We start from the raw sequence: 16,114 nt of genomic DNA, 5'->3' as shown, positions 1-16,114 counted from the left end.
AACTCCCCCATTAATACTGTGACTCACAGTGGGCCCTGCACCCCCCAAGGTGCCCCTGCCAGCCGAGCCACCCGCACCCCACGTCACAACCCCCCCTAACCCCCTGCAGGGGCCACCTGCCCAATGTCCTCCCCTGAGCCTGCATAAGTAAAACGCATCAGGGGAGGACATCAGCAGCCAGGGGAAGAGGCAACAGGGATTGGGGTCTGGGCCGCCGGGGCCCACCATGTTTTTTTTGCAGTGTCCTGGTGGCCTAGTTCGACCCTGCTGTGACTGAAAATACTCTGGTATGGAAATCATTTGGCCACTGTTCCTGCACAGGTCTATTGGTGGATATAAAAGAGACCAGGATCATTTAAGCAGATATATTTATTGTCTTTAAGTCACAGTTACAGTTTGTTTCAATATAGAAAAAGAAGCTATAAAATGCATTAAATTGGCTTTGCTATATATTGCTATGTATTTTTAGCTTTAAATCTTTATGATCCACATAGTGATTCCACTGAAGCTGTATGACCACGATCTGATGGGGCAATGCAGCAAACTCACTGTGAGATCTGAAGGATGGTTCGAATGCTGAGGGAAGAGATAAGAGATGACACTATAAATAACTGACCATAATCTGTATTTTATTCCAGGGTAAACAGCTCTCTAACATGGTCAGAATGAATTTATTAAGTAAAAGTATTAATTATCTGGTGCATTTATAAATCTCCGCTATTGTGCATTATCTGTTATAAAGAGACAATTGCAGTATTAATGGTATGTCTTTTATTCTACACAATTTACTAACACCACCTCGAACCTGGTGTAGCCCACTAAAATCAAATGGATAAAATCCGATGGCAAAGAAATTCATGTTTTAAGGAAATATATACCCCTTTTTCACACAAGCTCATTCAGTTGGGCATAAACAATAAACATCTAAACTGACAAAAATAATTATAAATATATAATATTATACATATATTTTTTTAACATGGACGTAGCTTCCACAGATTGAAAGGAAACCACAATTGTCTGTCTGTGACTGCAGGGACCACTCTGCCCTTAGTCTCACAGTTTAATGAAACCCACCCCCCACATTGCTCAACTGTAAAGAGATAGATTCTGGGTCTCGAAGTCTCTTTACTTCCAATACCAGAGAATCTGCGCACCACCCTCAAAGGAAATCAGAGGGACTTCAAGTCCCAGAATTCATCATTTCACTATGGAAGAAGATGAGAAAGGGATTACATTACACTGCGAGCCTATTTGGGGTTTGAAATGGTTTCTGGGATACACTATCATAGTTAATATACATAAATGGAGGGCACTCAGCATACAAAAGAACAATAATATAGGTATTTGGTGCAAAAAAACCCAAAAGCAGTACCCCCATACACTATCATGGTTGTTGTAACTGCTAGACATTTTGGTTAAGTACATTCCCACTGCTTTGCCATTTGTCTTAAGATTAATTATCCTGCTCCTGTTTTTTGCTTCCTGTCTAGTGTGGAGCAAGCCTGTCTTGGTTTGCCACCTGCACGGTTTTGACCCAGACAATTTTTTGGGAGGGCTGTCCGGGTCAAATCTCCCTGTCCATTTTTCAAAATTAGGGCGACCAGGCAGAACTCCCTTAGATTGACAGTGCCAATCACCGATCACCATGTCGTAACCGTGCCCCTGGTGTCACCCGTCACGGCCCAGTGACATCCCCACCAAGGTTTCACCCGGTCAGAAAGTGGCAACCCTAACTGGCCAGGTCTCCCCTAGATTGATGCTGTGATTGGCCATTGTCATAGCCATGTCACAGCTCTACCCCTTGTGACTGTCCTGCCCATGTGACAACACACCCTGCCCCCCTGCCCCCCTGTTAATAACCTACCTGTCCCCTTTGCGCAGGAGATCAAACCCTTCATTGATTTTATCAAGAGTTGACCTATGAGTTATCAGCCCATCAAGTTCAAACTTCTTTGCCAAAAAGTCAGCAACCAGTTGAGGGACTTCGTCTCTGCTCTTCCAGCCTGAAATATTGGCAGTTTGTTTAATTTTATAAAACATCACTATAATGAATGCTTTATGGTGCAGTGGAATCCATATGTTAAAGGAAAACTATACCCCCAGAATGAAAACTTAGCCAACAGATTATATTTATATATATTATGTTAAGTGACCTATTAAAGAATCTTGCCAAACTGGAATACATATATCAGTAAATATTGCCCTTTGACATCCTTTCCCTTGATCCACCATTTAGTGATGAGCTGTGTGCTCCCTCAGAGATCACATGGCCAAAAATAATGCAGCTCTTACTGTAACAGGAAGTAGTGTGGAAGCAAAAGCCAGAACTCTGTCCATTCATTGGCTGATGGGGCCTAGCATTAATGTGTGCCTTGGCTTGTTTGTGTGCACTGTGAATCCTATGATCCCAGGAGGCGGCCCTTAATTCTTAAAATGGCAATTTTCTATTTAGGATTACCCAATAGCACATACTACTAAAAAAGTGTATTTTTATAAAAATGGTTTATTTAGATGAAACAGGGTTTAACATAAGAGCTGGTTTATGCAATATATTTTTATAGAGCCCTACATTGTTTGGGGGTACAGTCTTTCTTTAAGGACAGTTTTTGGTTCCCTCTCAGTACAGACTATGAGGAAATGTAGTAGGGATCTGTCTATTTTCCCTGTGTCTACTCTGTAGTGTATTTAATAACATGCTTATGCTGTGCTATACATCGGATATAAAAGAAAATGTATATGTAAGAGAAAACATGTAATTTCACATTTAATATGCTATAACACTAACTTAGCAAATATATATTTCATATATCTTTGGAAAAATACAAGTTGGTGGAAAAATTCCAAATATACTTGGCACCTCATCATTTTAGATACATACTGATTTCATCTCACATTAATTTACATGCATGTTACATATTACACTGGGTTCTGTGCAACATTTTAGAATTCATGTTGATTCATTGTATTTTTATTTATTATATTGTATGTGCAGTTTTATCAACCTTAATTGGAAATTATTTCACAAATAAATTTTTTACCAATTTGCTCCCTGCAAATATCTTATGATCTTCGGTGACATCTTGTGGTATAATTTAAATACTACAGGTGTTGTAATAGTTTGGAACCCCAAAAGCACCCATTGTATTACTAAATTATTCTTAACAAAATGTATAAATCTCTAACATATTCTGCAGCAATAAACAGGTGTATACATTATAATTGTCTTTTTTGACGTGGATTAGTACCAGAACTAGGGGTAGGCAGAAGAAGCATGTGCCTAGGATGCAACGGTCGGGGGTACTAGGCACATACCATTCCTGCTTGTCTACCTTGAGTTCTGGCCCTCCTGTTGCTTTCACCACCTCTCATCACTGCTCCCTTATCACTGTGTACCCCAACCATTCTCCTCATTCTGTAACGAAGGTAACATCGCATTTGGGCAAATCTGTGAAATTTATTGTGTGTATGGTAGTGGGGAGGAGTGGGTGGAAAGGGTGATGAGCTGGCATGGGTTAAGGCATGAAGAGTGGGGGGATCCTGTCTTGGGTGTATTCACCATTTGGATCAGGACTAGCAAGTACAGATGTTTTAAGGAATGGTGATTTATATCATAACGTATGATAAAGAGTTAAACTACATACTGTATGTGAAGCACTAGTTCAGATGTCTGTTGTTTTTATTATACATTTATATTATGTATCTGTTACAATGATTGTTATTGACTGTGACATTTCAATCCCTCACCTCCAAACAAAGCTCCTTTTAATGTGCGTCCTGTGAGCATCTCCATTGGGTCCACTGATACCCTGGCTGAGGCAGGAGCTAAACCAACGATGACTGATGTGCCACATCCAAAGTGGGTAGCCTTAAGAGCAGATTCCTGGAAAGCATGCACACATTTATACATGTTAGACCAGGGGTCCCCAACCTTCCTTACTTGTGAGCCACAGTCAAATGTAAAAAGACTTGGGGAGCAACACAAGCACCATAAAAGCTCATGGAGGTGCCAAGTAAGGGCTGTGATTAACTATTAGGCAGCCTCTATGCACACTATCAGCTTACAGGGGCTTTATTTGGTAGTAAATCTTGTTTTTATTCAACCAAAACTTGCCCCCAAGTCAGGAATTTTAAAAATAACTCCCTGGTTTGGGGGCACTGAGAGCAACATCCAAGGGGTTGGTGAGCAACATGTTGCCCCCGAGCCACTGGTTGGGGATCACTGTGTTAGACAGTGTGGCTTATGATATGATAACCCTTATTTTTCAATCATATTGCTGCATTTAATACAGTATAAGAAATGGGACACATTTGCAGAGAGTTAGGAAATGACTCTTGTGCAGACAATCACTGAGCAACTTAGGCCAGACAGCTGCAGGAAGAACAATTAAAAGCAACATTTTTTTGATTGCCAAGGGCAAACTTGACCAGTGTTAGTCCTAGCTCTAATTTCCATTATACATTACCCTGTTCCTATTTACTAGACAAAGTATATTGAGGAGGCACACTCTGGTTCAATGGTTCACACAACACACTAGCAGGCATATTTAATATAGTGTGTAAGCCAACATCACCGGTATGCCGGCATCACCGGTATGCCCATAGCAACCAATCAGCATTAGAGTTGAACGATCACCTACAAGTTAAAAAACAAAAGCAAACATTTAAATGGTTGCTATGGGCAACAATTAAATGTTGCTTACACACAATAATAAATATATAAACCAACCTAGGGGTCAATGCAAGACGCAGTTTGCAAAGTGTTTGCAGACCGTGTGGTGCATTCTAAGAATGGGCACCCTGTTGATTGAGCACTGTCCGAGAGGGGTGGGAAAGGCAGATATAAGTGGCCCCGCCCACCCCTAATGTAAAATGAAGGTTATCAACATAAATTAATCAATTAAGTGTAAACTGTATTGTAAAAGAAAAAGTACTCATTACTCACAATTATCTTATTTTGGTGCAAGGGAAATAGAATAGACAAATAGACAGAGTAGATGGTAGAATGTTCCCTATCCTGAATTCTGTTTTACTATAACATACCTTAATTATTGTGCTATCATTTAAGTATTGTTTCTTACCATGACCTTGGTGTTTCCAATGCACTCAAAGGTATAGTCTAATCCTCCATCAGATATCTTTGCCAGCACTTCATGGATAGGTTCATTATAATCGTTTGGGTTAATGCATTCAGTGGCCCCTAATTCCTTTGCTTTGGCAAACTTGTCACTGTTTGTATCCACTCCAATGATCTTAGAAGCACCAGCTACTTTACATCCAATAAGCACAGAAAGACCAACACCACCCAGGCCAAACACAGCGCATGAAGACCCCTGCTCAACCTGTAGGATAAAAGAAATATTTTTAAATAGAGCATTCTAATGAAGATAATCAGAGAGTGCAGGCAATATCTCAAGGAAATGGGCATGTTATCATGTTATAACTGCAATGGTACAGTGGGAAGCATGCAGTGAATGTATCTGAGCCTGGAAGCAGTATTGAGCATACCCAGTAGCAGCCTGTCTTAAAGGAATGAGCAGGTGTAATAACCACAATGGTGTAGGCCTGACTCAGAGATTTAGATTATGTTCTTAGGATGAAGGATTGATAAAGAAACATGAGAAGCAAGTGACACAGATGTTGCCACTTTTATCTTAGTTTCTAACTGGAAATAACCCTTGTGGAATATCCTGGCATTCAGGCTATTGTGAATACTTCATCTAATTAAGAGCCCAGAATTTAGGTATACACGTTCCAATCAGTACACTCAGCTACTGTTTCCTAATGTAGTTGTGTTTTGTGCATATTCCAGTAGTAGTAGTTTATTTATGATAAATCTAATTCCAGCAATGTAATCGAAATTCATACAATTGTTATAGTTATGAAATGCCCCTTATATAATTTACCGGCTTTTTTAATCAGGGGTCCCCAACCTTTCTACTTGTAAGCTGCAGTCAAATGTAAGGAGACTTGGGGAGCAATGCAAGCATCATAAAAGTTTGTTGGGCTGTTATTTGCTATTTGGTAGCCTTTAAGCATACTTTTTTTTAGCTTACAGGAGCTTTTGTTGGATACTACATCTTGTTTTTATTCAACCAAAATTTGCCACTAAGGCAGGAGTTCAAAAATAAGCACCTGCTTTGGGTATGCTGGGAGCAACATCCAAGGGGTTGGGAAGCAACATGTTGCTCACGAGCCACTGGTTGGGGATCACTGCTTTAAATATTAGTTAACTATAGGGTGGTACCAGACAACAAAGCCCTCACCTTAGCAATCTTCACAGCAGAGCCGTAACCAGTGGAAAAGCCACAGCCGATTAAACACACTTTATCAAGAGGAGCATTGTCATCAATCTTAGCCACGCATATCTCATCCAAGACAGTGTATTCAGTAAAGGTGCTGGTGCTTAAAAAAGTGTAAACCGGATTCCCCTTGCATGTAAATCTATTGGTGTTGTCCAACATGAGTCCTCTGTATGGTCCAATACTGTATAAGACAAATAAAAAAACTTTTAAGATATGCAAAAATCATTTCCCTGAATGAAATTGTGGACAACCAATGAGATAGTCTGGAGAAGATTGCTTTCATTTATACACTAGGGAAAATTGCTTTGATTTGTTTTACAGTTTCATCTTAAAAATAAATAAATAAAATATATACAGATTATAGTAAATAAATAGTCCCTTCTTTTTCAATCTACGGTATAATTCTCTTTTCTGTAAAGGCTGTGGTTGTCAAATGATGGCAGATATAAGTAGGGAATGAAAACAGTAACTGTAACTGTAATTGACATTTCAGGACTTAATATAAATATTATTCTCCATAATGACCAATTAGGCATTTGTTTTAATTTAATTATTTCTATTATCCTGGTCAAAACTAAATGTTGATGATATAGTATATTAGCCACTAAAATCTGATCAGCACAAGCAATTATTCCAGCTGGTTAAGCTATTGTTTCATTTAACATAAACATTTAAGTACCTATACACTCAGTAAACATGTTCTTGTTCGCTAAAGTAAGAACAGTAAATCACATACTCATGTTTGTCACATAGGTTGCTCCTCACATTAGTGCAGCATCTGCATTCTCCACATTGGGGAACAAAGAGTGGGATAACTTTGTCTCCTAGAAACACAAAACACAAAGTTTTATTTGTATTTATTTATTCTGTAGAAACCCAATTAGAACTTGAGTGGTCTTACATTCCAAATGGATTTTGTTATACCCTAGAACAGTGCTGTCCAACTTTTGTGGCACCGAGGGCCGGAATTTTCCCGACCTACGTGGTGGAGGGCCGATAATGGAAGCCAGTTTTTACCACTCCCCTTTTTGAAACCACACCCATGTTATTACATGACCATAACCATATTAATGGTTGTAGTACAGCAAAAACCTGCCATACTCTGCTTTCCCTACCCTGCCTGTGTGTGCCATACTCTGCCTTCCCTGCCCTGCCTGCATGTGCCATACTTTGACTGTGTGTGCCATTCTTGGCTGGTTTGTGCCATACTTGGCCTGTGTGTGCCATACTCTGCCTGCCCTACCTATGCTGCCTGTGTGTGCCATAATCTGCTTGCCCTATGCTGCCTGTGTGTGCCATACTTTGCCTTCCCTATGCTGCCTGTGTGTGCCATACTCTGCCTGCCCTATGCTGCCTGTGTGTGCCATACTCTGCTTGGCCTATGTGTATGGCGCACACAGGCAGCATACATTGACACAATGCTGGCACTGCTCCTACAGTCTGCACAATAACTTTATATTAAAAAAACTTTTTAATTGCAGTACCACCTCAGTATATGTTCTCTTTGTAGTGTGCAGGCATTATTTGTGGGTTTCAACTGCTCCTACAGTCTGAGGTGTGAACAGGTAGACAATGTGGGTGATTACAGCCTGAGCCTGAGGTGTGAACACTGCAGGGGGTGAACAATGCAGAGATTAAAAGGTGTGAACAACACAGGGGATTACATATTTAAACAACACAGCCTGACTACAGCCTGAATCTGAGGTGAGAACCACCGCGGGCCGCCAATTGGACAGCACTGTCCTAGAATACAATATTTACGCTGTGAATTTTTTATCAGTCTTGGTGGGAATATTTCTTGTACTGCTTATTGTTTAGGTGGAATTCCTTTAGTAGCACCCCAGTGAGTAATCCTCAGGTAATTATTCATATATTCTGATCTGTTCTGTTTCTTGTGTCTGTATCTGATCCAATACATCAGGATCAACAGTCTAGCAAGTACCACCACCCTGAAATGTTTCTGTGCAGACCATTGTAATGTGCCCTTAAATGCCAATATAGGTGGTTTTATGAAAGTGAGAAGTGGTGCTGTTAAATTTTGGAGTTTGTTTGGATGTCTGCTGGAAGGAGGCCACTGAGGAAAGTGCACTTTTTAAAGGGGATATATAGCATAAATTTTTACAATGCACTAAACCATGGTGGTTTTATGAAAGTGAGAAGTGCTGCTGCTGAGTAAAGCCTGTCAGTCAGTGCTGTGACCACTTCCTGTGGGAGACTGAAGGACACTCCCATGTCTCATTTTGCTCTGGCTTCTGATCAGTGAGCTTGTGTGTGCAGCTCTCATATAATGGCAGTTTTAGGAGGTAAAATGCTTTCAAAACATCTTTCTTTCTGCATCATTTCACATTTTGAGGGAGGATGAATATTATAACTGAATATGTACTTTATATAAAATGTCTCCTTTAAAAGTTTAAAGAGGGTACACTGAATAATACAGTGCATTTGTAAAACCAGTATGGGATTATCCATAATATTTAGGAGCTAGGGTTTCTGGATTAGTGGTATTACCATAATTTGGATCACCACTAAAAAATAATTAAAACATTAAATAAGCCCAATAGGACTGTTTTGCCTTTAGAAATAATTAACTGTTTAGTGGTTTCTGAAACATTACCAGTTTTAGACTGGTAAGAGTCAGTGACTCTAACTGTCTATACATTTTCTATGCACATTTTGTATGGTCATTTAGCTCTAGGATTGCTGAAATTCAGAGAAAACTATTAAGCCAGTGCTGTCCAACTTCTGTGGTACCAAGGGCTGAATTTTTCTGGCCTATGTAGTGGAGGGCCAATAACGGAAGCCAGTTTTGACCACTTCCTTTTTTAAAACCACACCCACTTCAGAACACACCCATGTTATCAAGAGGGTTGAAGACCACATAAACCTTAATGGTGGTAGCACACCAAAAAACAAATATTTGGTACTCACTGCAGGGATATCAGCCTTCACTCATATGTGAAAGGGGGTTATTATGTCATATTAAAACATACCCTTAATTCCATATGGCTCCATATATTCTCCCCTGTGGATAGCACAGCAACCCCCAGCACATAATTATACACCTTAGAGACCCCCTAACAACTATTTCCAAATGGTAACAAACTCCCAGAACAAATCCCTGCCAGATTCACCTCCCACAGGCAGCACAGGGCAGGCAGAGTATGGCACACACAGGCAGAGTATGGCACACACAGGCAGTATAGGTCAGGCAGAGTATGGCACACACAGACAGCATAGGGCAGGTAGAGTATGGCACACAGACAGCATAGGGCAAGAAGAGTATGGCACACAGGCAGCATAGGGCAGGCAGAGTATGGCACACACAGGGAGCATAGGGCAGGTAGAGTATGGCACACATACAGCATGGGGCAAGAAGAGTATGGCACACAGGCAGCATAGGGCAGGCTGAGTATGGCACACACAGGCAGCATAGGGCAGGTAGAGTATGGCACACACAGGCAGCATAGGGAAGGCAGAGTATGGCACAAACAGGCAGCATAGTGCAGGTAGGGTATGGTACACACAGCATAGGGCAGGAAGATTATGGTACAAACAGGCAGCATAGGGCAGGTAGAGTATGGCACACAAGCAGCATAGGGCAGGCAGAGTATGGCACGCAGGGAGCACAGGGCAGGCAGAGTATAGCACACACAGGGAGCATAGGGCAGGTAGAGTATGGCACACACAGGCAGCATAGGGAAGGCAGAGTATGGCACAAACAGGCAGCATAGTGCAGGTAGGGTATTGTACACACAGCAGAGGGCAGGAAGATTATGGTACAAACAGGCAGCATAGGGCAGGTAGAGTATGGCACACAAGCAGCATAGGGCAGGCAGAGTATGGCACACAGGCAGCATAGGGCAGGCAGAGTATGGCAAGCATAGACAGCATAGGGTAGGCAGAGTACAGCACACACAGGCAGCATAGGGCAGGCAGAGTATGGCACACACAGTCATCATAGGGCAGGTAGAGTATGGCACACAGGCAGCATAGGGCAGACAGAGTATGGCACAAACAGGCAGCATAGGGCAGGTAGAGTATGGCACAAACAGGCAGCATAGGGCAATTTTTGTATGGCACACACAGGCAGGGCAGGCAGAGTAGGGAAGGAGACAGAGAAACCTATCATGTCTGACCACACAAGAGGGGGCTGCTGGTCAGATGTGGCCTGCAGGCTGCCAGTTGGACAGCACTGTATTAAGCCAAAAGACTGGTATATATAAATTCCAACATTTCAATAACCTAGTAACTGAAAAACTATTTATGAACACACCCATATATAAAATCATTTTAAGCTCAGCTTAGACAAGCTTTGCAGCCGCTGTACAATAAGTCTCACCTGGTTTTATATTTTTCACTCCCTCTCCCACACTCTCCACTATGCCAGCCCCTTCATGCCCAAGAATCGCTGGGAACTTCATGTCGCTTATAGCTCCACTAAGAACATGGTCATCTGAACGACAAATGCCAGTTGCCACAATCTGCAATAGTAATGGACATGTTATCAGATATATTCACTCAAAATAATTCACTTATAACAACGTGAGGATTTCTTAATTTTCTGTTAATCCGGAATCAAGCCAAATAAATAGGAAATTGTCATTGCTGTAAACATGCACCCAGACTGTAGTGGAAATTTAATTAGTAATTATTTTTCACAAAATGGTTCTATTCTTATTATCTATCATTTTTTGTGAGTGTTTCTTATGATATATTTCTTTTTTTCAGTCACCTTACCTCTGTGCATTGCATGCTGAAATTTGCCAATTAGAGAAGGTGAAATCTGTCACCTGACATCATGAGTATGCTGTTTGGAGCAATCATTTTTTAATTATTTGCCATCCCCTTATACATCTTTGCTGTTTCAAATGGAGGTCACTGACCCCAGCAGCCAAAAAAGTATTTCTCTGTGAGATTACAATTGTATTATATATAAAAAAGGAATAAGAAGTAACAATAATAATATAATTGTAGCTCATAGTGCAATAGGTTTTCATCTGCCAGGGTCTGTGACCCCTATTTGAAAGGTCTAGAAGAGGAAGGTAAATAAGTCAAAAACTATAAAAAAAAATAAATATTAAATACCAGTTGCAAAGTTGCTAAGAATAGGACCTTCTATGATATAGTTAAAGTTAACTTAAAGGTGAACTACCCATTTAAAGCCTATTGTCACATGTTGCTTATTTCCACCAGAGGAGATCGCAGTGAATTTCCGCATTTGACTATTGGCGAATTGTTTCGAGAAACTTCTGTGAAAATTAAAAATTCGCTACGGAAAAATTCGTCGCACAGAATTTTTGTCGCACGTCAAATTTGGTGCGGTCGCGTAAAAAAAAAACCACAGACGACAAAAAATTGACATGGCCGACAAAAAAAAAATTGCGCGACAAATGCGTTTCGCAAAATGGGACAGATTTGCTCATCACTAGTCATTACTATCTCAGCAGCACTGACAGATCTGGGCAGATTGCCGTTTAATGCCAGTGGTAAAAATGCCACCTGTGACATAAGGCAAAAGTATTATCTGGTTGGTTGGATCCCATTGACACATGAAGTTGAATAGGGAAGGTTCTAAATGGAAATATAACTAATAAAACTAATAGCAATAACAATCTAGCCTCATGATTCTTCTGCTTTCTGGCTGGTAGGTTTTTCTCACTGCAGCAAGTAGACAGCATTTTACATTTTAAATAAGGCAAAGGCTATATATAAAAAGTAAAAAAAAAAAAAAAAAAAATGGAACAAAATGAAAAGTGTCCCAGAAATATTAATGTCCCATTCTACCAAAAACTCACTAAAAGCCTCACTAAGAATATTCTCTTTAAACAAATGAAATATATATATATTTTTTTTTTTTTTTGAGAAATTCCAGTGAAATTCCAGTGAAAATACAAACTAGTCTGCATTCTATATTTATCTTGGGTGAATTTTGCAGAATCATCAGTTTCATTTTTTTTCTTTGTTTCTTTATGTCAGGCCACCACCCTCCCCTGTCTGCAAACTCAATAACAGTGTTGCTCTTTTAGGAGTGGGTGTAATGGAACTAGCAGTTTCCCTTATATAGAAATGAATTCACTCAAAAGCAAACCTTACTCTTTGTTCCCTGTATTTACTTACGGCTGTAAAGGACCAGCGTGCAGCTACTTGTTTTGTAGTTTCCTATATATTCATTTAGCTGCCATATTCATCCCCTATCATCTATCTATCTATCATCTTTCTATCTATCATCTATCTATCTATCTATCTATTACGCATGAATTCTGAATAGCCTGTAAATTACATCTTTATAAATGGTGCTTAGTGATGTAAAAAGGGGTACAGTGTTGCCTATATATACTATATATACTATATATACGTACATGGTAATCAACAATTACTTTTAATATTGTATTTGTAATCTTTACCTTTACACGAACTTCATGAGCCTTTGGTGGAGCAACTTCAATATCCTCGATGGTGAGGGGTTGCTTGGGCCCCCAGGCCACAGCTGCCTTGCATTTAATCACCTGTAAAAAGAAAAATTTACAGTACCTTGAAAGATTTTTCAGAGACTTGACCCATTCCAATATTTTTTCCCCCTACCCCACTATATTTGTCCTGTTATTTTAAGATTTTGTTGAGTAACTTTTTTGGGCAAAAATACATGGGGCGAGTAGTCACCAAGATTGTAAAAAAAAAAAACCCAGTCATGGCATTGCGTATTTTTTTTCATGAAATGGCCACAAAAATTTGAGGCAGAAAAAATTCACCATGCATCAAAAAAAAAGTTGTGCGCATCCAAAAAATTTACAGGCGTGTCAAATTGGGCATAGTTGTGCCAAAGTGGGCACAGTCGTGCCAAAATAGGCACGGCTGCATCAAATTGGGCACAGCTTTTTCAAAATAGGCACGGTCATGTCAAAATAGTTGCTGTTGCATCAAAAAAGTCACATGCGTCAAAAAAAGCTGCTTTGCACAAATTTGGTGCCGTTTCGCTAATTTTTTTGAAGTTTTGCAAAAAAAAAAAAAATTTCAGCAACGCGAAGTGGGACAGATTCTCTCATGTCTCAGGTTTATGTATGACAACAAATGCCCATTCTCCTCAATTCATACCCTAACTGGCCTGCCTGCCACTGCCTAATATCTCCCAGCTACAGCTTGGAAATTATTTTCCTAGATGTAAATAGGCACATGGGTTGGCAGGCATCAGTTGCCCTACAATAAAATCCTTAATTTCAATATATTTTTACTATATATGTATTAATATTTTATGTTTGCATTAAATAATGTGCCTTGTGATTAATTGCTCTGTGGATTAATTTACTAAACAGAGGACAAAGTTGTCATTATCAGTGTTTAGCTAATTATTAGCTCTGTATCATACAGGAAAGGGATCATTCAGATAGGCATGCAAGTTAGCAGTATTTATCTAAAGGAAAGTCATCAAAGTTAATATTTATAAAGCTTCAGATGAAGAGTTAGCATTTACATTTACACAGTATTTACACAGCATTTACACAGTAATTTAGAGACACCGGAGCCTATTTACTAATAACATGTAAGGGGTTATTTACAACTCCTAAGGTAGCGTGCAAAAAACAGATGCCCAGTTTTACACTTTGCATACTCCCTTGCTCTATTGCAGAATCAGGGGTCCCCAACCTTTTTTACCCATGAGCTACGTTCAAATGTAGAAAGAAGTGGGTAGCAACACAAGCATGAAAAATGTCCCCGGAGGAGGTGCCAAATAAGGGCTATGATTGGCTATTTAATAGCCCCTATGTGGACTGGCAGCCTATATGAGGATCTGTTTGGCAATACACCTGTTTTAATGCAATAAAACTCGCCTCCAAGACAGGTATTCAAAAATAAGCACCTCCTTGGAAGCAATATACAAGGGGTGGTTAGCAACATGTTGCTCAAGAGCCACTGGTTGGGGATCACTGATCTAGGTCTTCGTGCAATTCTGCAATGCATCAAGGCAGTCATGAGGGCGGTTGCATGTAGGGGTCCTTAGCCTTCCCCTAACTTGTGCGTCATTCAGATATGCAAGTCAGGGAGTGTAAGGGGCTGCAACCACGCTCAGTTCTTTCTTCTTCTCTATAGACAGGACTAACCTGCACCCCCTGACAGACAGGGCTGGCCTGTGCCCCTTGACACTGCAGATTTTTTTATCTGCCCCAAGGTGCAAACCACAGCCAAACTGGGGCAAGAAGTGTTTGCTGGATAATCACTACAATGCATGACCCATATGGTTCTCTGCACTTCTTTGCAGAGCATGAGCCCTGTGTTGACATGTTTATTTGCTTATATATATAGAGAACAATGGCATGCATTACATTTTTCATTATGTTTCCAATACAGTGACTCTGTGCTGTTTGACCCATATGGTCTTCAAGCACAGCCAGTGCTAACTAATTGATAACCATCCATGTCTGTCCACAAAATGCCCCCACTCATGCAGATGCTGTCTTAGCTGTGACACATACTGGCAAAAAATATATAATTGTTTCTGTAACGGAGCCACACACACATACATATGCAGTCGGGGAGCTTACCCCATTTATTATGACCACCTTGATCAACGTTTTGGGGGGGATACACCCTCCCTTCGTCAGGATCCTGTTCGATTGAGGATAAGGACCTGCCAGTCCTGCGGAAGGCTTGCACCACTATTGCAGTGAGTATAGCAGCGACATGTGTGCGGCTTTAACAAGTTTGTTTAAAAAAATATATAACGGCATCTACTGGCAAAAAAACTGTTTCTAAATTCTCTGGTGAAGGAACCAGCTTTACAAACTAAAAATTGGTTTATATCCAGCTATGCATCATCTGTTACTGAAACTTTTTTAGGGAATTACTGACCCACCTCAAACAACACCCATATTTACCGACTTATAGATTATCATTGACATAAGCATGCATGACATTGTGGAATAAAACATGCAAAAACAAGGAATTTCTCCACTTGCTAGTTTTACAAAACAACAACAACAAAATAATACAAGGAAGTATATTGTAAAATGTTAGACTTGGCAAAAGAATAGTGAAAACTGTATTTTACTGAGCAATTAATGATACCTTATTTTTAGGGTATGTTATTACCAGAGTAAATGGAAATTCTGAATATAAATGCCAAAACCAAGAAGCAACTATGTCTGGATTGCATTTTTCATAATTACACACTCTAAATTGAATTATAATCCCATGCATTAATATATTCTAATTTTCATACATAATGTCTGCAGTGCTATTTCTTTTAAGATGCATCTTATAATGCATTTGTTAAAATAGGAGAAATGTCTTTATAAATCAAAGCCTGTATCCGCATTGACTGTTTGGCTGCAGGTTCCCTTACAATCTGTTGCTAATGTATATCTTTGTAATAAGTAGAGACTTTGCTGCTTACTTTCCCAGCAGTTGCCATCTCGATGTCTCTGCTTCCCAGTTTACAGCTTGCTTGCCTCACCGTTACACTCTATCTACAGCTGTTATAAATGTAACCACCTACCAGGGCCGCCCTATATTATGTTAACTCCACCTAGAAAATTCTCACTGTGAACTTACATCTGCAATGGATTATTTATGAGCAGCAACTGCTTACTGGATACAGTATGTATGTATTGTATATATTATGTACAGTGTTATGTAACCAGCCAGAATCTCATGCACTAAGGAATGACCTCTATTCACTGCTATAAACAGTGATCCATGTATTTAATAGAAATTTGATCAGTGCAACAGGTCAGCACAGCTTAAGCACATTCTTCAGCTTAAAATTAACCTTAGAAGAGCTGAATTTAAATTCACAGGGGGGTGCAACAGTAGGC

At 39.9% G+C, this 16,114-nt stretch overlaps 1 protein-coding gene across 1 annotated transcript; it reads right to left on the bottom strand.

Annotated features, from left to right (window-relative positions):
• Nucleotides 1–404: 404 nt before the first annotated feature.
• On the bottom strand, nt 405–15,744 carry adh1b (alcohol dehydrogenase 1B (class I), beta polypeptide). Its single transcript, NM_001011431.1, is given in 9 exon segments — nt 405–576; nt 1,868–2,006; nt 3,748–3,883; nt 5,082–5,342; nt 6,267–6,486; nt 7,042–7,129; nt 10,645–10,786; nt 12,710–12,811; nt 15,694–15,744. Coding segments are annotated over 9 exon segments (1,137 nt in total). The 5' UTR covers nt 15,712–15,744; the 3' UTR covers nt 405–545.
• Nucleotides 15,745–16,114: the final 370 nt, after the last annotated feature.

The sequence above is a fragment of the Xenopus tropicalis genome, chromosome 1 (genome assembly GCF_000004195.4).
Source record: "Xenopus tropicalis strain Nigerian chromosome 1, UCB_Xtro_10.0, whole genome shotgun sequence".
Lineage (NCBI taxonomy): Eukaryota > Metazoa > Chordata > Amphibia > Anura > Pipidae > Xenopus > Xenopus tropicalis.
Note: the sequence above shows the minus strand (reverse complement) of the source record. Positions and strands in the feature narration are given on the sequence as shown.